This window comes from Hydra vulgaris, chromosome 04 (genome assembly GCF_038396675.1).
Source record: "Hydra vulgaris chromosome 04, alternate assembly HydraT2T_AEP".
In the NCBI taxonomy this organism is placed as follows: Eukaryota; Metazoa; Cnidaria; class Hydrozoa; order Anthoathecata; family Hydridae; genus Hydra; species Hydra vulgaris.
Window position 1 is genome coordinate 32419409 of NC_088923.1, and position 23092 is coordinate 32442500.

Sequence of the window (23092 nt, forward strand, 5' to 3'; positions counted from 1 at the left end):
GTTTTCTCAATAGTTAAGAAGCATATTCTGATTGGAACCGCTGCTAGTAAGGCAGGTAGAGGGCAAAAACGCAAGACCACCAGTGCAATTGATTAAAATATCATCATTAATATATAGCTATTTCCACGATGGAAGAGATAAATTTCGTGTTTAAAAATATCTTTTTTCAAAAGGTTTTATTTCTTTAATTATAGTTTAAACACCTTAAAATTATTGTTAAAATAAATTTTGAGTTGAAAATGTTTGAACCGAGTAGATAAATTTGATGAATGTTAGCAACTGTTTGTTCTTTTTATTATTCGAAAAAGTGAGTAAAATTTGAGGGCGAGTTATTGCAATATTTTAAACAAAACATATCCATATTTTTGTTTAGAAAGAATCTTTGAGATTACATATATGTCTTGAGTAAAAAATCTTTTACTCTTTAAAAATAATTCAAGTGTTTTTTTGTCACATACACATCTGCAAAAATTTTGTTGCGTCACTGAACTAAAAGCTAAAAAAGTTTAATTATCGCAATGTAATTATGCTTTATGGCAAGGTTTTTTTAGAAATTATATATTTTAATGTAAACTTTTAATCATTACTTAAAAAAACTGGTCAAAAAGCATTGTATTAACATATAGTTATAGTTTAAAAGCTGTTGCGTCACTGAACCCATCGATGGGATAATTATCGTTTTATAAAATAGCGCGGTAAGGAAGTCAAAATATCATCCAAAAGTTCAGATTTCGTTGTAGGTTTTCAAATTTTTTAAATTCGAATATATTTTTGCATTTTAGTATTGTGAAGGGCTATTAGTAAATATTAGTAAACTTTTGGACTTATGTTAACATTTTCTTATAAAGTTGTAAATTTTTAAGAAATGGAATCAAAATTAGAAGTAAAAAAAAACGTTATGCAGAATACCAAGCTAATTATGTTTCTCGGAATGCTGATAAAAAGAAAGAAATGTCCAGAGTTAGATCTAAGAGATATCGAGAAAAATTGAAAGCCGATCCTAATAAAAAAGCAGCTTATGCTGCTAAAGCAAAATTAAGAGTTTTAAAAAGTCGCGCTTTAAAAAGAAAACTTTTAAATCAATATCAAAGACCAAGCTCATCTTTTAAAAACGTTCAACAAAGAGGAAAAGCATTGAAAAAAGTTTTAAAAGCACTACCAACTTCAAAGGAGAAACAATCTGAAATTCTTTCTATTCTTTCAAATAGCTCTGCTTGTAAAGATAATTCGGGTCTACCTCCAGCATGTTGAAAGCTGTATGGTCTTTCTGAAAGCGATGTTTTAGCAGTTGTAAACTTTCATAATGAAGATGAAGTTTCCCAAATATCACCAAACAAAAAAGATGTCACTCGAATTCAATTATCTGACGGAAAAGCAAACAATATTCAGATACGTCATTATATTATACGCTAAAAGAAGCTTTCGAGTTACTCAAGGAAAAGCATCTGCACATAAAAATTGGACTCAGAAAATTTTGCGACCTTCGTCCACACAATGTAAAATCAGTTACAAAATTTCCGCATAATGTTTGTGTTTGTAGTTTGCATAAAAATATGCGATTTGCCTTAAATGCATTAAAAAAATCAATTCAAGCGCCTTCAATCAAAGTTGGATCTGAAATGATAAATAACTTTGTTTGTGAACCGTACACATACGATTGCGCCTATGACAAATGCGTTGCATGCAAAGGTATGAAACAGTTCGATAAACACTTGCAAATTGTTAATACATTTGGTTTCGAAGTATCCTGGGACGAGTGGAGAAAACCTGAAACTATAACATATGCAAACATTGAAAAAATTTCAAAAAAGTCTACTGTAACAGAACTCATCCAACACATATCAGCGATGCGTGATAAGTTCGTTAAACACGCATTTGTAAAGAAAAACCAATCAACAATTTTTAATAAACTGAAGGAGGTTTCGATGAGTGTTAATTCTGAAATTGCGGTAATCTAAGTTGACTGGGCTGAAAACGCTAGGTGTTTCTATCAAAATGAACCACAAGCGGCTCATTTTGGTCAAAATCAAGTTTCTATCATGACCCTAGCAGTCTGGAACATTGAGTTAAAAACATTCGCCATAGTTTCAGATTCAACTGATCATACTAAGTCTTCCGTTATACTGTACATTGACAAAATCTTTCACTTTATTCCTGATCAAGTCAAAGAAGTACACATGTTCAGCGATAATGCCACTTCTCAATTCAAAAACAAAAGCATTATGGCTGCAATGGTTGTGTTTGAAAAACGTTTTCATAAAAAATTCTTCTGGCATTTCTTTGCAGAGATGCACGGGAAAGGAGTGGTTGACGGAATAGGAGCTACTGTTAAGCGAATCGCAGCCCTGAGAGTTAAAACTAGTCAATACGAAATCAGGTCAGCAGCAGATTTTGCGTTAGCATTACAAGATTTGCAAATATCTGTAATTCACATGTCAGAAAACGATACAAGACAACAAAAAAATGAACTTGGATTCAGTTCAATTTTAAGTTATTCAAGAAAAATCAATTGTTCCGATGCTATTTTCACCTGAGTATAATTAAAATTTATTACAAAATAACAAAACTTTTTAATATGATTTTAATTTCGTCTTTTTGTTTCGTCACTGAACGTTGCGTCACTGAACTGATAGTTTTTTTTCTGTAAAATAAAACGATATGAAAACTTTATTGTTTGCGGCTTTTTTTATGACTATCTTATTGCCAAATGAATAAATTACAACAAAAAAATCTAATAAGTCAAGCAAGAACTAAAATTTCAGCGAAAACTCCATTTAAAAGTATGCTGATAAAAAAACACTTTTTTCCGCGTTGCGTCACTGAGCTCATGTTTTAATTTTTGCTATATAGCAGTGTTATGTTAATACAATTGTGTTTAGTTTATATGAAGGGCTCAGTGAAAAAAGTACTTAAGTTACATTTTTTCAAAAATGAGTTAAGACTGGTATATTATTTGATTACCTCCCCTAAAGCATCCCTGTAAATTTGGGCCATGGAAAAAGTACCGAAGTAGCTTAAATCGAATACTATACATCAGCTGTTTCGGTAAAATTTTGAAGAAAAAGTTCTTAAATGCTGATCTTTAGGGAAAAAAGTTCTTAACTGTTACCAACCAATCACAAAATTACTGCCAGCCAATAAGAATGCACCAAAGAGTCACACCCTTCCTGCTACTTTCAGCAACAATGGCTGACACCGTAGTTGAGAAAAGTGAAAACAAAACTGGGAAAAAAAGAAAATCTACACCAAATAAATGGTCAAAGACTGCAATAAAGCGTGCCAAAGCTTCAGGTATGTTGTTTATTGAGTAATCAAAATAATGAAATTAAAGATAGCTATGTATACTAACTTATATTTAAAAAAAAAAATCACTTTACTTTAAATCATGCCATGAGGCATGATGCTATAATTTCGGCTTCCATGCTGTACAGACTGTACACAGTACTGTTATCACTGCAGAATTTCGGCGATTTAAGGACTTTATTATTAATATTATGTAAAATCTAGACCTAGTCTGTTTTAAATTATACGTATATTAGTTATTTATTTCTATTGAATTAAACAGTTCTCAGTTCTATTTTTAAATAGTAGGCCCTATCTTAATTTGATTTTTTTTAAATTTATAGTTTATAGATCTAGTTGCTAGATTTAGTATTAGCCTATCTATACTATTAGTATTACGCCCTCTTCACCTCACTCATTTTATTTTGTAGCCTAATGTAAAATGTAAACTTTATATTTGCAGGCGATGCGCACAAAAACCACGTGGGAAAGGATGTTGATGAAAGGAGCCAGCACTATGTGGACTGCAGGTGCAATTAAGGAATCACGCCTGAAAAAAAAGTCCTTGACTTTGAAGAACCCCTACAAGACTTAAGAGGAAAGCATGGCCATCACAAAAAACTTAATGATGAGATTCGCCAAGCAATCCGTCAACATGTTTCTTCATTTCCTGCAAGAGAAACCCACTATTCTCGAGCAGACAATAAAAAGGATCTACCTAACCTCTGACCTTAACATTTCTGAGATGTTTAGGTTGTTTTTGGAACAACACCCAGACATGAAAACTATCGCCAAAGAATGGATCTACAGAGATATTTTCAACTATGAATTTAATATTAGTTTTGGGTTTCCACGCACAGATGTGTGTGAAACATGTGAAAAATTTAATGCTGATATTAAATCTGCCACTGTCAACATAAATAATGATTTGGTGTTAAAACTGAGAACTGAAAATGAAGTCCACAAAAGAAAAGGGGATGCCTTCTACGAGCAGATAAGAGAGGTCAAGCATCTTGCTCTTTCTGCTGATGATACTCAAGTCGTAGCTATGGGTTTTCAAAAGAACCTGATTCTACCTGTTACTGGGATTGGTCAGGAATACTACAAAAGACAGCTGGCTGTGCATAACCTTGGCATTCATGATTTTTGCTCTGGAAATGCTTCCATGTACATTTATGCCGAAAACTTTGCTCACAAAGGACCCAATGAGGTTCTTTCATGTCTGGAACACTCTATAGATGAATTGCCAGAGTCGATAAGGAAACTGGTCATTTTCACAGATAATTGTTTTTCACAAAACAAGAACCGATACATTGTTGCTTTTTTGCAAAATTTATGTAATACTAAACTCAGTGAAGTTGTTATTAAGTACCCTATTCCTGGTCACAGCAGAATGCCATGTGACAGAGACTTTGGCAGGATTAAAAAAAAAAATTAAAAACAGATAAGTTTCATAAGCCTTCTGACCTGGTAAATCTTATTGCCAAATCAAGCATTAATAGTTCATGGAAAATTGTGTATGTCGAACATCCATTTACTGACAATTTGGAAATGGACAGTAGACCTGTTGTATAGGTTAAAGATTTTAAATCTAGCCTGGATAAAGTTATTAAAGCGCCAGAGGGTATTGCCAGTCTCAGAGGGATTTTATTTGAAAGGCTGAAGAACCCTGTAGGCAGAAGCTCAATGACTGGCCCCCTCGCTTCCACTTTATATTTATTAAAAAGGGGAAAATCACCGAGCACCTTAAAATCGGCAATTAAAGATTGCCCTTTGGCATTCAACGGTTTTCTTCCAATAAAAAAAGCAAAATTTAATGATATTATGTCACTTTTGTCGCATGTCCATCTTCCAGAGAGTGTAACTTTTTACACTTCCTTCAAACCTATAGAAATGTCTCCAGAAGAGGATGAGCAAGCTAATGATTTTGAATAGGGCATTAATTTAATTTAAATTTGTATAGATAATTATTATGGTAAATAGTGATACCATCAAGATTGAAAATAATTATCACATCACATTTGTTTTAATATTTTTGTTGACCAATAGTGTAAATTCACTTTGTGTTTATACTTTTTTGTTTAAAATTCGAATGGAAATAAACATTTTGACATAATCATAAAGAGAATCTTGTCAAAAAAGTGTGTTTATTGTTAAAGAATATTACTATTTGCCATTAGATGTTTACCTTAAAGGCAGTCTTTTAATAAAATGATTTTCCAGTAGGTATTATTCAAATAGCAACTATAACAAGTATCAGTAGATTGTTCCATCTTATGTAACATACACTAATAGGCAGATGATCACTGATGAACTTAACACTGGCAACAGAAATGTTATCTACCTATTAATTAAACATCATACTAACAGCTGCTTGAATTATAGATAAACAGGGTGTGAGAAGGGGACTATTATAGATTGACAAAAACATTTATTGGTGCAAAACATTGCTGGTAAATTTAAAAATTAAGTTAAAAATAAAAATTTATGGCAAAAAGTACCTAAGTGCAAAACATCTTATTTATCACAAAATCATTATTTTTTTACAAAACAAGTATAAAACTTAGTTTAGATATGTAGCAGTGTGTGCTGGATATAAAAAAAAATGTTACAGTTGAGTAAAATGAATAAAAGGTATTTCAGCTTCAATTTAAAAACTTTGACCTACTTTTTCTCAAAACTCTCAAAATACACTTAAGTACTTTTTCCACTGAGCCCTTCATATTATAAAATTTTAATTCAAGATTGATTTAGAGTAATAAAATTTTTTTTTTGAGTTATACAAAAATTTCTATTAAAAAAAATCTCTCCGCATGATGCGTCACTGAACTATGGAATTGGCTATATATATATACAGGCTCTATCAGAGGGGGAGCCACATGGGCCATATGGCCTGGGCCTCCGATTTTGTTGGGGCCTCACATTTCCAAAACTCATTTGTTAAACACGAACATAAATATCAAAGTAATTATTTTAATCTAATTATTCTAAACAATTTAACTTTAGGTTAACTTAAAATAATAAATTAATTTCCTTTTCATAATTACACATTTCCAAACCTAAATTCGACATGATAAAGATTACGTCATGTAATGATGCAATTAACCCTTCGTCGGGCGCGCTTGATCAAATTGATACAATTCAATTACTTTAAACTCGTACGAGTTTTTAAGTTATGACTTAGTGTTCTGCTTTTTAGTAGCTTCATTTTTTCTTATATTTATTAGTTGTACTTCATCAAACAAGATTAAATCAATTTGTTTTGAACTGTTTCTTATCATTTTGTATAAAATTGATATATGGCGCTTTTCTACATTGCGTTTAGAACGTTACATTTTGTAACTTTAAAAACTTTTTTGTTCTGGTAAATATTTTTTAATTTCAACTTAGTTTCTCCGCGCAGCGGCCTTGTTCGGCAAGGTTCGTGTTTCGGAGTTAAAGAGTTGAGAGAGGGTTGCACCACTAATAACAACTAAAAAAAAAAAAAAATAATAATAATAAAAAAAAAAAACACAAAAAAAAAACACAAAAAAAAAATGAGTAGCCTCCTTGACTGTAGTGGCCCCCATCGGGCCTTGGGGAGGTGAACAATCTAAAAAAATAAAAAAAATAAAAAAAAAATTTTTTAAACATTCGTTTTATAAATTTGTATAAGTTCGATTTTTTATAAATTTGTATAAGTTCGCAGGAAATTTAAATATTATAAACCAGGATTGGGTTGAAACCGAAATCTCATTACAGGAAAATGCAGGTGAAAATAAAATTCGAAATATGGAAACAGAGATAACTGATCCGATTCATCAAGGTAATCCGTTCAATTTTATTGACATTGGGATTATCAACAAGAACAATTCTTGTCAAGTGAACTCTTTTCTTAAGCTTACTTGCTTTGAAATTCCAAATAATATCGTTAAAGACTCTAATCATCATGCATTTCCTTATCGTTTCTTAAACAAAACTCTTGCAAACGGAGAAACTTGCAAAAGAGAATGGTTGTGCTGGAATGTTGAAAAACAATCTTTGTATTGTGCACCATGTTTCCTTTTGAACAAAAATGCTGCAAATGTGTCATTTTTCTCTAGTTCTGCCGGATGGGGCATTAGTAGAGGTTGGAGAAGATTGAATGATCGTATTCCGTCGCACGAAAGTTCAATTTACCATAAAGAAAACTATGTTGTATGGAAATCTACTAGTAGAGCAGCATTATGTGAAACTTCAGTGGATAATTTACTTTTATCAGAACTCAAGACTGAAACTAAAAATTGGAAAAAATTATTCCAACGTATTCTAGATGTTATTATTTTAACATAAAATTATTCCCACGTATTCTAGATATTATTCTTTCTGAACGTGGATTAGCACTTTTGGTTCTAACCAACGAATAGGTGATCGAGCGAATGGAAACTTTTTAGGTATTATTGAGCTTCTTAGCAAATATGACCCACTTTTAGCTGAGCATGTTAAACATGTTCGAGAATTACAACAGTGTAAGCAGCGAATGCAAGCTCATTATCTTTCAATACGAATTCAGAACGAATTTATTGATATTTGTGGTTCACATGTTCAAAAAGTAATCCTCCACAAAATTGTGAAAGCAAAATATTTTTCAATAATAGTTGATGCCAGATTACTCGTACAAGGAGCAAACTACTCTGGTTATTCGTTATGTTAAAATTTTAGATAATTCAAACTTTTCAGTTGAAGAAAGATTTATTTTATTTGACAATTTTTCAAAAAAAACTGGAGGAGAAATCGCTGCTCAAACACTAGAAATATTGAAAACTTTGAAGCTGGATTTTGAAGCCTGCATTGGTCAAGCTTACGACAACGGTGCTAATATGGCTGGAAAGTATAACGGGGTGCAAGCGGTTTTGATACAACAAAATCCAAACTGTATGGTTTCTAGCTGCGGAAGTCACTCATTTAATTTAGTTGGTGTTGATTGCGCTGAATCATGCAAAGAAGCAGTAACGTATTTTGGAACAATTCAGCAAATGTACAATTTATTCAGTAGCAGTCCTCAAAGGTGGGAAATTTTAAAACAACATCTTCCTGTTTCGTTGCACGGAATGTCCAAAACAAGATGGTCAGCACGGATTGATGGTGTTAAACCAGTAGCACAACATTTGAACTCAGTAAGAAGTGCTTTAAATGAACTTGGGGTGCTACATTTAACAGCCCAGGCTAAAATGGAACTCAATGCTATTCAAAAGTATATATCCAAATTTGATTGCATTTTGATGTCGTCTATCTGGATGAAGCTACTCACAATGATTCATCAGACAAATCTAATCATCGAGGCACGCCAAGCCACTCTTGATATTGAAAATAACATTGAAAATCTATGTAATTACATTCAAAGGTTGCGTGAACAGTGATAAGATTTTAAATAAGTCAAAATTTGTTGCAAGAAATATTGGTGTTTCATGTGAGTTTTTAATTAATCGTCATTTTCCAAGTCAAGATGATGCTGAGTTGTATTTCAAAATCAATGTATATTTTGTCATCATTGACTCAATTCAATCTGGCCTCACGCGACGATTTCAGTCGTTATAAGAAATTTGTAAACTTTTTGGATTTCTCTGGCAGTTTAAAAATTTGAATGACGAAGATCTTGTATTGGCTGCTCAACATTTTCAGCACAAATATGACAAAGAAATCTCACAAGAACTTGAAAATGAGGTTTTATTTCTTAAAAGAATTTATGGTGCTAATTTTAAACTAGACTGCACACCAAAAAAATTGCTGTAAGAAATACTTAGACTTGGTCTTTCAGGTGTCTTTCCAAACATTACAATTGCATTATGAATTTTTATCAGCTTGCCTGCATCGACGGCTTCGGGCGAACGCACATTTAATGTTTTAAAGCAGATAAAAAATTATTATCGTTCAACTAGGGGCAGGAACGGTTGAATGGACTTGCTATGTTGAATATAAATTGCGATATTGCACGAAAACTAGATTTTTCAAATATAATTGCTGCATTTTCAGAACAAAAAGCAAGAAAAGCGTTTGTAAAAATTAATTAAAACTAATTCATTCTGTTTTAGTTACTTTTAGTTAATTTCTTTAGTTTTCATTTTCAAAATGTGACATTAATTTAACTATTCATTTATAGTGATTTGTAAATAATTACATATAAAAAAAAAACAAATAATAAAAACCAATTAATAATTATTCATGCATAAATCATTAATAAAGTAACAGTGTAACATTCCACTCATACGTCGTACCTTCTTAATTCCCAGGCCTCCCCAAAAATGCATTAGTAGCATTAGTCTCTTGGCTAGTTGGCTTGATAAAACGTACAAAAAGCGCCACATCTGTGTTTGACGGTCTGTCTAATTTATTGCATTTAGTCTTAAAGTTAGACATTTATCTGGTCCTGATCTATCTGAAGACTTAAATAGCTTTGCATTATCTTGCGTCGCGTTTTGCGCAAATTTTTCTTTTGGGGCCTCCGATTTTTAACTGGCCCGGACCTCTCCAAACCTCTGAAACGCCCTGTATATATATATATATATATATATATATATATATATATATATATAATATATATATATATATATATATAAATATATATATATATATATATATATATATATATATATATATATATATATATATATATATATATATATATATATATATATATATATATATATATATATATATATATATGTATTAGGGCATGCCAAAAAAAAAAATTTTTGGTCGCGCTTTAAAAACCTATTCTATACATAAAAATAAGCAAAAATATGAATTTTCATTGTTCTATCTCAATTCTAGGTGCCAGAAGATGAAATCAAGATTTTACGAAAATACGCAAAGTATGATGAAATTACATGAAGGATGGCAAAATAACAAGATTGCACCATTTTGTGTTTAGTTTAAGATTACAATCACTACATGACATATCTATTATAAACTGTTAATAATTTTTTATAGCTTAATAGTTAATAATAGTTAAAATAACATTAACTTTTTCAAAAGAAATGGGTCCAAAAAAGAAGAAAAATGTCCATGTAAGTGAAAGTGTCAGACGACCATTATATCTGTTAACTAACCCAACTTCACAGCTACCAAATACGCAGCTTCCAACCAATGGTAGTATTTTAAGATATTATCAATATTTAACTTCAAGTAAAAAGAAAAGATTTATTAAAACACAAATTAACATGGCCTGTAAGAAGCAAAAAGGAACAAGGAACTTGGTGTGCAAAAGTAAGACATAACTGTAAAACATAAACATTTTTATTCCTAGATTAAAGAGGACTAAATAATTATTTTTTCAGGTGCAATAAATGTTAAATAAATAAAATATTTTTTAAAAATCTAAATTAGGTAGAGATTTTTGTGACCTTGAGACACAATCAGACTGCTTGATTAGACAAATAGTCAACATTTGGACCAAAGCAGGATTTCAAGCATACATCATTTCAGAATATTCAATTCTTGACAAACTTCAAGCTCTACACAAGAAGTATCAACTTTTGAAAAAACGTGTTACCCTGAAAGATACCAAAGATACTAGAGAAAATATTAAGAATGAATTCATTTCAACAATGGAACAGTTGTTTGACATAGGCAAAGATAACTTAGAGCAACTGATGAGAAGTGACAAAATAACACCAAGAACACAAGCTGCTATTGAGGAAGACCTAAATTTCTATCTAGACCAGCAAACAGACAGGTAAGAGTATCAATTATATTGTAGCCTTTTTGTAAATTTCTCTATATTAATCAAATTGTTAGTAGCGCAGCTACTTTATGTAGGGCTTTCAGTCTGTCTGTCTTTCAGCTATCCATCTGTCTGTCCATCAGAGTAAGTTATTGCATTCTAATGTTATACATTTTTGTTTTAGGAAGTGGTTTATTTCTAAGCCAGATAAAGAGCTAGCTACCATCATTGAGAAACGACTAGAAAGGTATAAAAGACAAGAACAAATGAGAATGAAGTACCTAGAGGAGAAAGAAAGATGTAAATCAGCTCCCCCGCCACTTGATGAAAGTGATGAAAACTTGACGCCAACTAAGAAAAGGTAAAACAAGTGTCATAATTACTTTAAAACTGTTAAAAAACTTACTTCTTAAAAATGAAATCCTAACTTATTTATGTAAATATTTTAGATACAAGTCTGGTCCAGCCAATTTGGATATGTTTGACTCAACTTTGACAGATCCAGATTTTGCTGTAGAAGAAGACTCATTCGAAGGTAGTGATGATGACTTTGAATATGGTGCTGCTCATAATAAAACCCCAAAAGTCTTACCTAAAGGCTCAATGCAAGTAAATAAAAAGATTACAAGAGAAGAATTGATGGCAGTAACTACACCTATTTGTGCTAGAGGGTTAATCAGCATTGAATTACAAACCTGGCTGTTGTCGTCTGTTGTTAATTATCTGGGAGGAGATGTTAATCAGATGGGCATTTCTAAATCTAGTATTTCAAGAGGAAGAGCGAAAGTAATTGAACATCAAGGTAATTTTTAAAGGGACACCTAAAGAAAAAGTCTTTTATGCCAACTTTTTGCCAGTCAAAATTAGGTTTTTTTTTTCAAATCAAAAAGTTTTTCTTCAGATGCCATATTTCTTATCCCTGATTTTCTAATGTAAGTCTATTATAAATGAAAGTTATGATTAAAATCTTACGATACCTTTAAAGAGTGGAATATTTACCTAAAAATAAACCATCATAACAATAATATATTGTGTTAAAAATGATCTTTATTTAGGCAATACCATCAGAGAAAATTACAGAGAGACAATGGCTGGAAAACATCTTGTTCTCCACTTTGATGGCAAGCTGTTAAAACATTTAGATGAAAATACCTTGCAATCTGTTGTAAGAGATAGAGTTGCTGTCAGTGTTACTAGTCCTGAATTTGAGAATAAAAACGATCTCTTACTTGGTGTTTTACCTGCAGAGTCTGGCAAAGCTGTTGATGAAACAGAAATTATTCACAACTTACTTGAGTCCTTTGAAATATGCAATGAAATTTTCGCAATTGTTGCAGATACTACCAATGTTAACACAGGAGCCCATGGAGGAATTATAACCAGGTTGTGCTATATTTTGGGAAAACCTGTTCTCTGGCTGTTATGCAGACATTACATGTTTGAAATAGCAATACATAAGGCAATTGTAAATGTCCTTGGACCTACTGCTGCACCAGATAGACAGTTCTATAAAGATTTCAAGAAGGACTGGGAAGTATATCACGCCATAATTCAAAAAGCTAACCTGTCTGAGTTTAAGAAATTTGATGAGAAGAAGCTGGAAGTTGGATCTGAACTTCATAAACTGTACCTGGAAGCTCAGGAATATCTGAAGTTTGCTCTTAATCACGAAGCGTTTCCAAGAGATGATTATAATCATCTAGTTAAGTATGCTGCTTTTTATTTAAATGTCTCATCACCAAAGCTGAATGGTTTTAAAATTTATCAACCAGGAGCCAATCACAATGCTCGTTTCATGGCTGACAGTCTTTACAATTTAGCTATTGTTATGACATCAGGTATAATAGATTTTCTGCCTAAAGATCAGTTACCTCACCTGGAAAAGTCAGCTTTTATATGTGCAGTTTTTTATGCTCCATGGTATTTACGTTCATACAAAGCAGAATATGCTGTTAAGAATGATTTCCTGTCATTCAAGTCAGCTTATGTTATACAACAAGAGTTTGATGTCAAAATTGGCAATGCTTTTCTGAAATGTTTTCAGCAACACTCTTGGTACCTTGCCCCAAAGGTTGCTGTGTTAATACTGGCAGATCCAGATTTTGAAGAGAAGCTTGCAGTTCTAGACAAGCTGTTGACCTTTGAGGTACCAGATATCAACACTATTCCCAATGGTAAACCTGATGCTGTCCTAGTTTTACCAACCTCTGAGGTAACAGAGTTGATTACAGAGGAAAGTTGGGCTCTTTTCATTGTTCTAGGCATACAGGACGAAATTCCTACCTGGAAAACAGGTTTAGCTGCTGGAAAGCTGGAAGAAAATGATTCCTATATATCATTTTGTGAGTTTGTAAAATCTCTTAATGTTACAAATGACCCAGCAGAGCGGAATATCAATCTTATACAAAGATATATCAGTAGCACATTAAAGGAGGACAAAAAACAAGATATACTGCTAGTTGTCAGAGAGCACAGGGCATTAATATCATTAGAAGCTGACCAAAGTGCACTGGCCAAATTGTAAAATATCTGTTATAGTAACAATATTAGATTTTAAACTAAAAAATACCTTTCCTAACTTTTTTATTTCTTCATTTTCAAAAAGAATATTTTTTTTCAGAAAAAAACAACGATTTCTCGTATTTGCGTAAAAACCTAAAATCATCTTCCAGCACTAAATATGGTCCTAGAGAGTTCAAATTTGGTTTATATACTTCTTTTTATGTATAGAACAGGTATTTATACCGCGACCTTTCATTTTCTGAAAATCGTGATATTTTGGCATGCCCTAATATGTATATATATATATATATACATATATATATATATATATATATATATATATATATATATATATATATATATATATATATATATATATATATATATATATATATATATTTTCTTTTAAACACCTAGTAATAAAATTACAGGTAAAGTAACTTATATTATTACAGTTTATAGTTAAATTACGTCGAGAGAGCACGGTTCTCTCAATCATTAGCCTTTAATGCTAATAACTAGACGGTTAGTTCTATTTTAGGAATATTCACCTCCATCAAAGTTTTGGATGTTTCTCTTTGTTCTTTTAAATTCCATAACTGATACGATTCTTTTAATATTACTATAATCTCAGCTTGCAGTTCTTCTTGAGGTAGTGTAAATTTAATTTTTTTCCCTTCTATCATGTATTGAAGGAAGTTTGAACCAAGAGTTTTACATATAGAAATCACTTTATTTGTAAATAATTTTTAATTTTGTGTTGACTGTAATTGATTAATTATCAGTGAGTAACAAGTTTGATTTTTCATCAGCCTGATAGATAGATTAGCTTTATTTCGAATTAGAATAGTTGAAATATCCTCTATTTTAAAAAAAGAATACAGGTAATTTTTACTTTATTTTGAGATACCAAAAAATGATTTTAAAACTGCTCTTCTAACGGCGTCTATGTTTCGAAGGAAACTGATATCAAAGTTGCATAGCTCAAGGCCTAAAGTGTTGTATAAATGAACTATTGTTAACGGATGGCAATAACGAATTCCACTGTCAATTAGAGCTATTGCAACCAATTGAAACTGAGTTATACGTTCATTTAGATTTGTTTTTTGAAGTGTTGCAATTTTCTTGTTGTTTTTACCATTATCCCATTAGAAATCCAGATGTTTTAATTTATTTTGGAGACATATATAGCTTCCGTTAATTTGAACAACGTTGTTCGGAATCGAAGTTTTACCAGAAATCAGAAATTCCGTTTTTTCAGTGTTTAGCTTAATAAAGTTTGATATTCCATATGTTTGAAACATGTCAATCAGTTCTTGCAGACCAGAGGTTGTTGGACTTAGCAAAATTACATCATCTGCGTATGCAATGACACCAGTATAGATACCATTTATTGTTGAACCTACTTTACATTCTGAGACGATTTCATTTAAGATATTTTCAGTATAAATGCTATATAAATGTGGCGATAGAATAGATCCTTGACGCACCCCTTGTGACAGACTGAATTGATTTGAGGTAATTCCCTGATAGGATACGTTAGCAGTACCAGAGAGATATAGCGATGAGATTGTGTGTACTACAGATAAAGGTATTTTTTTTTGGAAGTAGAGCTTCTCAAATAGCAAATCCCAGTTGCAAGTATCAAACGCTTTATATATAGTGGCGTGCTATTGTTACTATAGTGCTTAATGGTTTCGCTCAATAAAAGTTCTGCGTGGAGTGTAGAACTTCTTTTTTTTTAAAACCAAACTGATAGGAGTGGCTATTATATTAGGACATAAATACAAGATTAGATATTCTAGAAGTTTGGTAAAGATAGGTAAAATGCTAATTCCACGGTAATTATCCGGATTATTAAGAGTTATTATGAGAGTGTTTATATAATTGTTGAGTATTGTATAAATAATAAGTATTGTATAAATAATATAAAAGTTGAGTATTGTGTAAATAATGTTTATATAATTGTTATTATGAGAGTGTTTAAGGTGTTCAGCACTTACCCCACAGCTATCTGGGGGCTTATTACTATTTAGTTATGATATGCAGTTTATAAAATCAGCTGCTGTAATAACTAGTGAATTAGGCTCGTTACTTAGAAAATTTGTAGTATATTTTGGACAGAAAAATTGGCGACCGAGCACTTAGACGCAAAGGCGACTTGAGAGAAGCTATAATGAGCGTATGTAATAATATAAATCAACAAAAGAGACCCAAAATTTGGTCAAATCAATGCCAAACTGTCTAGTTGAGGTCATCAAGACCAAAGGAGACCCCACTCAACGCTAATTTCTATGGAATTTGATCAATTTGACATTATTTTTGAACCATACGATTTTTTTTTTTTTTTTTTTGCAGTCAATTACATTAGATCAATTGTGTAAAATTCAGTAGATTTAAAAAGCAATTAGTTTACCAATACACAAATAAGTTTTTAAAACATTACTTAAAAAGATATCTAAAAAAAAATTAAAAAATTTCAACGGAAAACTCTTTGTTTTTTTTATGCAATCTTTAAAATCATGACTTTTTTTTAAGTGTAAGATTATTTTTTTTGCATACTATATATATATATATATATATATATATATATATATATATATATATATATATATATATATATATATATATGTATATATATATATATATATATATATATATATATATATATATATATATATATATATATATATATATATATATATATATATATATATCACTTGTATCACACTACTATTCCACTCATAATAAAACTTGGTATCACACTACTATTCCACTCATAATAAAAAATCACTTTTCCAAGTTTTACGTGATAATGCAAAAATGGTGTAATAATCTATTTTAGAAATAACTTTATAGCGTATAAAGTTTCAGACTCAAAGCTATCTACTAAAGTGAGCGAGCAGGTCTAACGCAGCCTCAATAGCGGCAAAGATATCATCGATCTTCAGACGTAGCAAATAACATAACTAATCAATCAGTTTAACAAACATCCTTGCTTATATTTGGTAAGCTCAATCATATCAACTAGATATAAACTAAGTTGACAAACCATTGCAAGTTTTCAAAATATTTCAACCACTTTAACTACCAAAACTTGCTCAATCAGTGGGGGAAAATATAGGGGAGGGGGATTGATTACACTAAAAGTTTTAATGACTGATAAAATATTTTATTATTTTTAAGGGCGGTTTATACTGATTATTTTTTTTTTAGTTTTGAGATATAATTTTTTTGTTGATAAAAATTAAAAGCTAATAAATGGTGGAGGAGAGGAGGGGAAGATCTTAACAAGCTGGGGGTGGGTGAGAAAATTTCCAAAAAATATCCCGTCTCGTGTATTAAACACGCAAAAGTATATTGTTGTGTTACGACGTTTACTTCACTTAGTTAACTTATCAAAATCTTTGCTTAAATGACTGCCTGTACCATGTTTTTGTACAACAATTGATAAAATGTTTTTGAAAAATTGTTCTACAACATGTGTGCCCTAATTTCACTTTTTTGGGAAATAAGAATTTTCTAAGAATAAGAAAAAATGCAGATTTAAATACCTTGTTCTATAATACCTATTAATTTAAATTTCCAAAACTTACTTAAATTAGTTTTTAAAAATTTGTTTTTCGCAACTTGTTTTTCATAATGCCACTTCGTTATGGAACGTGCAATCGGTAAAACATTAACGCGGGTTGTTTAAAATTAATGAATGGGGAATAATGCTCTTAAGACTGAGCACCTGGCCTTACGCCAAATAATCGTGTTTGCTAAAAATTTATTATGTATTTGTAGACTGTTGATTAACTTTTTTGGTCGAGTAACCCATTAGGGTTTTACCAAGTAAGGTACACATCGTGTGGTATTAATGGGTGCTGTATTATTTTTTTTATTAGTCTTTTATTAATAATAATTAAAATTAAAAAAATAATTTGATAGGTTAACCATATAAATCATATAACCATATAATATGATCATGTTTAAAATGTATTTAAACTAATAATATATTTTTTTAATTATTTTACTTTTTTTTTCTGCCTGTTTTTGATTTTCAAAACGCTAAATATTGCAACGCAATATTGGAGGACTATGTTGGTAAGAATTTTGACCACTTTTATTAGCTACATAGGTACGTTTGTTTTATAGCTTAAAGTAATTCACTCATTGTGAGTGTGGTAAATAAATTTTATTGATATGATGTATAAAAGTCTTTTTAGCTGCAATATGCCTTGCGCATTGGGGTTATGACTTTTTTTCAACCTCATGCTCCTGTAGTTTGATGAACTTTTACCTAAAAAGCACAAAATAAACTATTATTTGCATATCTTTTGAAAAAAGTTCACCCAGCCATTGAAAAATCAATTTTATGTCAAAATCAATTTTTCAATGGCGGGCTGAACTTTTTTCAAAAAATATACAAATAATAGTTCATTTTGTGCTTTTTAGGTAAAAGTTCATCAAACTATACAGTACAGGAGCACGGGGTTGAAAAATTCATAAGCCTATTGCGCATATTAACAAAAGAAAGGCCACACACGCAGTAACTACCCTAGCAAGTAGACTAGGCTATGAAAGCCATACCTACTAGTACATTGTTAAAACAGCATCTGAGATTTCATAGCAAAATGTTTAGAAAGTTTCTATAGCAACTTTTAGACATTATCTAAATGATAAAATATAGATACGCACAAACCCAGTTGAGCAACTGTCTTTCCTGCCGATAAAAATCTTGTAATTGTTAAAAATGTACTTCCTAACTTCCAATTTTCTTTTAGATCTGAAAGAGTTAAGATACTTTATTACCTTGAAAAATAAGAACAACTTGTTCAAAAATAAATACCTTTTACAAAATGCATCTAGATAACATCATGAACACAACATACACTTCAATCTTAATACTATTTGCAAGAAGTGAAGTGGTCTGAAACAAATTATTACGGATTTATGTTGAATTTTTTGAAAGTGCAATTAATTACGTTAGTATTTGATTAAACTTGGTGAATATTTGTGTTTATCTATGATTTTGGTGAATATTGGTGCTTATCAATGAAACGCAGTGCATATCTATGATTTTTTATGTAATTCATTTGTGCGGAGATTCAAATTAATTGCGTTAACAACACCTTACAAATAGTCTATTAAAATGTTTTACTCCAACCTGAACATCTCTAACTAGTTTACTTTACTAGTTTATATATGTATATATATATATATATATATATATATATATATATATATATATATATATATATATATATATATATATATATATATATATATATATATACATGTAAAAAAAACTTGAAATACAAATTAACTTACCCGACAGCTTTCTTTAAATTTAAAACATCAAAATTTACGTCTTTTACAAGTATACATAATAAGTGCAATGAGCACGTTGACCACAAACACCAAATATGACGCAAAAGGTAAAAAGTAAACATAAATTACCCATAATTCAAAGTTTTTATTTAAATTATGTGTAATTATTATTTAGTGAATGTATAAAAAAAAAATCACTAATTACTCATTATTTAAAAAATTTAGCATAAATGTAAATATAAAAGTATCTGAAAGTGATCTTATGGTTAAGTTTTTAATCTTCCAGTATGGCATGTATAATTCTAAGTTTCTATCAAAAAAAAAAAAAAAATTCTGGTTCCAGATGGTTACAAAATTTAAAACAATGGAAAAAAGTTTTGAAAAAACTTTTTAAGAGTTTTCTTAGAAACTTTCTTCCTAAAGTAGCAAACTAGGTTAAATATGACAATTAGTTTTTAAATTATATTAAAAATTTAATATAATTATCGGTATTTTAAATTTAATACAATTATTCAAATACCATAAGATTATAAGTTTTAACATAATTAACACATTAAAACAAATTAATCCTCAAAGAAACTCTACGACAACAGCAAAGTATTAAAAATAAAATTAATGAGTTCTTTTTTAAAAAAACTGGACATAATGGTCATCACACATCCCGTATTTTAGAATAAACATTTTACGCAAGTTTACCGCTACACTTTAAATATAAACCTACCGGTAAATTTCAAATCTGAACGCGGAGCTTTTTTTTTGCTCTTTAAGGAAAACTTTAGGAAGACCTAATGATCTTGATACAGATCCATACTATACCGGGATTAGTATTTAATGATTTGGCCCCAAGTTTAAAACCCGTTTAAAATAATGAAGCTTACGTGCTTTGAGCACAAAGTATTGTTCAGATTAACTCGGAGTTGGATACAGGGTTTGGAAAGAATGTTTTTAAAGTAAAAGAAATTTCTTTGTAAAGCTTGGTTTCCAATAGTTGTAAAAATGTCGTACAACAGTTGTACAACAATAATGCTTTATAATGGAAACATTTTCTTGCGTAAGTTGCACAACTAAACATCGGTTGTACAACAAAATTTATGTTGTAAAACAAAGGTTGCGGAAATAGAATCAAACCAATCTCGGCAACAATTGTTGTACAACAAAAACGCACAACTGTTGCACAACATTTCTACAACTATTGGAAACCAAGCTTAAGAAATATTTGCGAAACACGGTGTCTTCTTTATATTTCTTGATGTAGATGTTTTTTTTAGAGTAAATGTCCAAATACATTGAGTTTCCTAATTTAAAAGAAAACCATTAAAAATGTTGGAGCCTTGATGCAAGATAAGCAAATGAACTCTTGTTACAATTACCGGGATGGAAGGGTAAGAAATACTCAAAGTTAACAGGTTTTTTTTTAAAAAAATTTTAAGCTAAACTGTGACCAATATCCCCATATAACTTTTATAATACATTGTAGATATAATTTTGTTAAAAAAATTTATATCTTCTTGATCAAGATTATCTTTGTCAGTCTGCTTACCTTTATTTAGAGTAATGACTTCATTAACTGCCTTCTAAATTAATTTTTTGTTAAAAACTTTTAAAGATTGGGATTTAAAAGCCATAAAGCTAGCAAAAGGTATTAAAAGAAAAAAAATAACTGGGTAGAACATTTATTGCTTATTATAGTTTCATTTTCATTACTTTTTCATACATTTTCATACTTTTATCATGGTGGTTTTTTGATTTAATTCTTTATCTATTTCTCTAGATCTTTTAAATGCTTCCTAATTTTGATTTTGAAATCTAGATAAATTTTCTCTCAGTTTTCGTTCATGAAGTAATTCTGCTGGAAACAAGCCATGCTTTAGTGGAGTATTACGTGATATTAGAATACCTTTAAATATTTATTTGTTTGACATATGACACTTTTTCATTAGTTTTACTGATTTTACAGTGACTTCGACTAAACCATTCGACTGTGGGTAATGAGTACTTGTTATGTGCTTAAATTGCCTCTGTTGCTCGCAATTGATGAAACAATTTTGAACCATATATTGTGTACCATAATCTTAAACTAATTTCTACGAGATACTATTTCTAGAAAATGATTTTTTACATTCTTGTATTAAATTTACCGAATTAGTATCTGAAAGCAGAAAAACTTCTGGCCACAAGTTATAATAATCAAAAATGATTAAATAATTTTTTTCTAACCCTGTGAAACAAATTAGTTCCAACCTTTTGCTATGGTTGTGTTGGAGCCTTATGAGCTAACAGAGGTTCTTTTGGCTTTGATGGTATCTATCTCATACATGTTTGCACTTTTGTCGTAGCTGTTCAATTTGGTTGTTTAAACCTGGCCAGAAAACAGCCTGACGTGCACGACTTTTGCACCTCTCCAATCTTAATTTTAACATCAATATGATAGTTGTTTATAATATAAGCAATTTAATAAACAACAATTAATTTTCATCTTTAAAATCCCATAAAGCTAGAGATTTGCTGGACAATACCTTTTTGAATTTGGTCATCCAGAAACTATACTTTACAATTATTTTTGTTTATTTTTAATTATTGAATTAACATATATGTAAAGATCATTTTCTGCAATTTTGTTGTCATTTAAAGATTACAATACTGGTGCACGAAACATTGCATCAGCATCCGTAATTGAGTTAACAGCAACATGCTCTGCTGTAAATTAAATTCGTAATAATTTCATTTTTAATCGTTGAGCTCTTGGTGACTTTTCATTAAGTGAACAATAATTTAATATAAAAATTAAAGGTTTGCTATCTGTTTCTAATACAAAACAAATGCTTCAACATACGCGTGCACCCCTCACCTAGCATTTTTTCTTTGATTGTACAAGAACTTTGATCTGCTGTTAATAAAAATTTAGATGCACAATCAATTAGTTTGTATACCCCAAAATGGTTCTGATAAACATCTAAACTCCAACTAAAGTCCATCTAATAAACTTCCATCTGTTCTCGTTTTTACTGATTATGTCACATCGTAGCATGCAAAAATTGGTGGATTTGTCAAACTATTTTTATCTAATCGAATGCTTTAGTATGATTTTCAGTCCATATCCATGCTGATTTTGAACTTAAAAGATCTCTCAAAGGTTAAGATAGTTTAGCAATTAATGGATTAAATAACTGCTGAACCATACCTAACAAACTACGCAAATCTTAGAAAATTTTGTATTGCTTCAACTTTTTTGGTCAGAGATTTCACTCCCTCTGCTGAAATGTACGACTAAATACACGCTTTTCTATTATAAGGGTAACTCCATATTCCGCAAATTCGCTTAGCAATCCAATTAGATTTTTTATTATACTCGTTTCCAGTGTTGACTTTCAAAATCCTTGAGTAATTTCCGATATCCTGAGTTAAGGTCTAATCTAGTCATATATTTATAACCATTTCCTAGTTGGGCCAAATCTACACTTTTAAATTCATAGAATTCGCGTTTTGTATCTTTATTTAGGTGAGTCAAATCAATACAAATACGAAACTGTCCGATAGGTTTTTTCACAACAACAATCGGATGAAACCATACTGTAGGTTGATCTACTATTTTAATAACACCCATCTAATGCTGGATTTTTTAGGCCAAAACACAGAGCCCCACATGTAAATGGATCCCGCATATTAAGGAAAATACACTGAGGCATATTCGTTTAGACGCATCAATTTTTTTCTCTTTGTCTTAATTTTTTTCTATGAATTGTCAACTGATATGCATGCAAGTTAATATCAAAATAATTGTTGTGTTGTGGGCTAATAAAAATCTCACAAGAAATTTTTCTATGGGTCTTTATTAACATGAGAGTATGTTTGATATACAAAAGTACATTTTTTAATTGGAATATATCTATAGACGCAGTCATATTTTTGACAATAAAAAATGGAAATTAGTAATGCGTATGTCCTCCATTACACCTGATCACCTCAAAAATTCTGCCTTTCATTGACTCCACTAGTCGTTGAAGTGTAGTTTGATCCAACTCGGACCATGCTTCAAGGATTTTACACTTTAACTCAGTAACAGTTTTAAATTGGTGTCCGGCTGCTTTAGCGTCATAAACTTTTCTTGATAGCATTCCCCACACGTTCTCGATTGGAATTAAGTCCGGGCTACAACCTGGCCATTCGAGAACCGGGATATTGTGGTCTTTGAACCATTTCATAGAATGCCTAGATGTGTGAATTGCAGCATTATCTTGCTGAAATATGGCATTATCGTCCATGTTTTCATCCATATAAGTTATGAGAACATCATCCAACATTTCTGTATAC

General features: G+C 30.6%; 2 protein-coding genes across 3 annotated transcripts in view; one reads left to right on the plus strand and one right to left on the minus strand.

The window, feature by feature from the left end:
* LOC101234286 (innexin shaking-B) overlaps positions 1 to 18876 on the minus strand; it is a 39639-nt gene extending 20763 nt beyond the window's left edge. Inside the window, exon 1 of one of the 2 annotated variants that reach the window (XM_065796097.1) lies at positions 18782 to 18876. The gene's annotated coding sequence lies outside the window, so the exon portion shown is untranslated. The remainder of the gene's footprint in view (positions 1 to 18781) is intronic. The other variant, XM_065796098.1, reaches the window with a different exon arrangement.
* On the plus strand, positions 10278 to 11583 carry LOC136079352 (uncharacterized). Its single transcript, XM_065795087.1, has 3 exons — positions 10278 to 10506; positions 10627 to 10975; positions 11148 to 11583. The coding sequence occupies exons 1-3, from the start codon at positions 10278 to 10280 to the stop codon at positions 11326 to 11328; spliced, it is 759 nt and encodes a 252-aa protein (XP_065651159.1). The 3' UTR covers positions 11329 to 11583.
* Positions 18877 to 23092: the final 4216 nt, after the last annotated feature.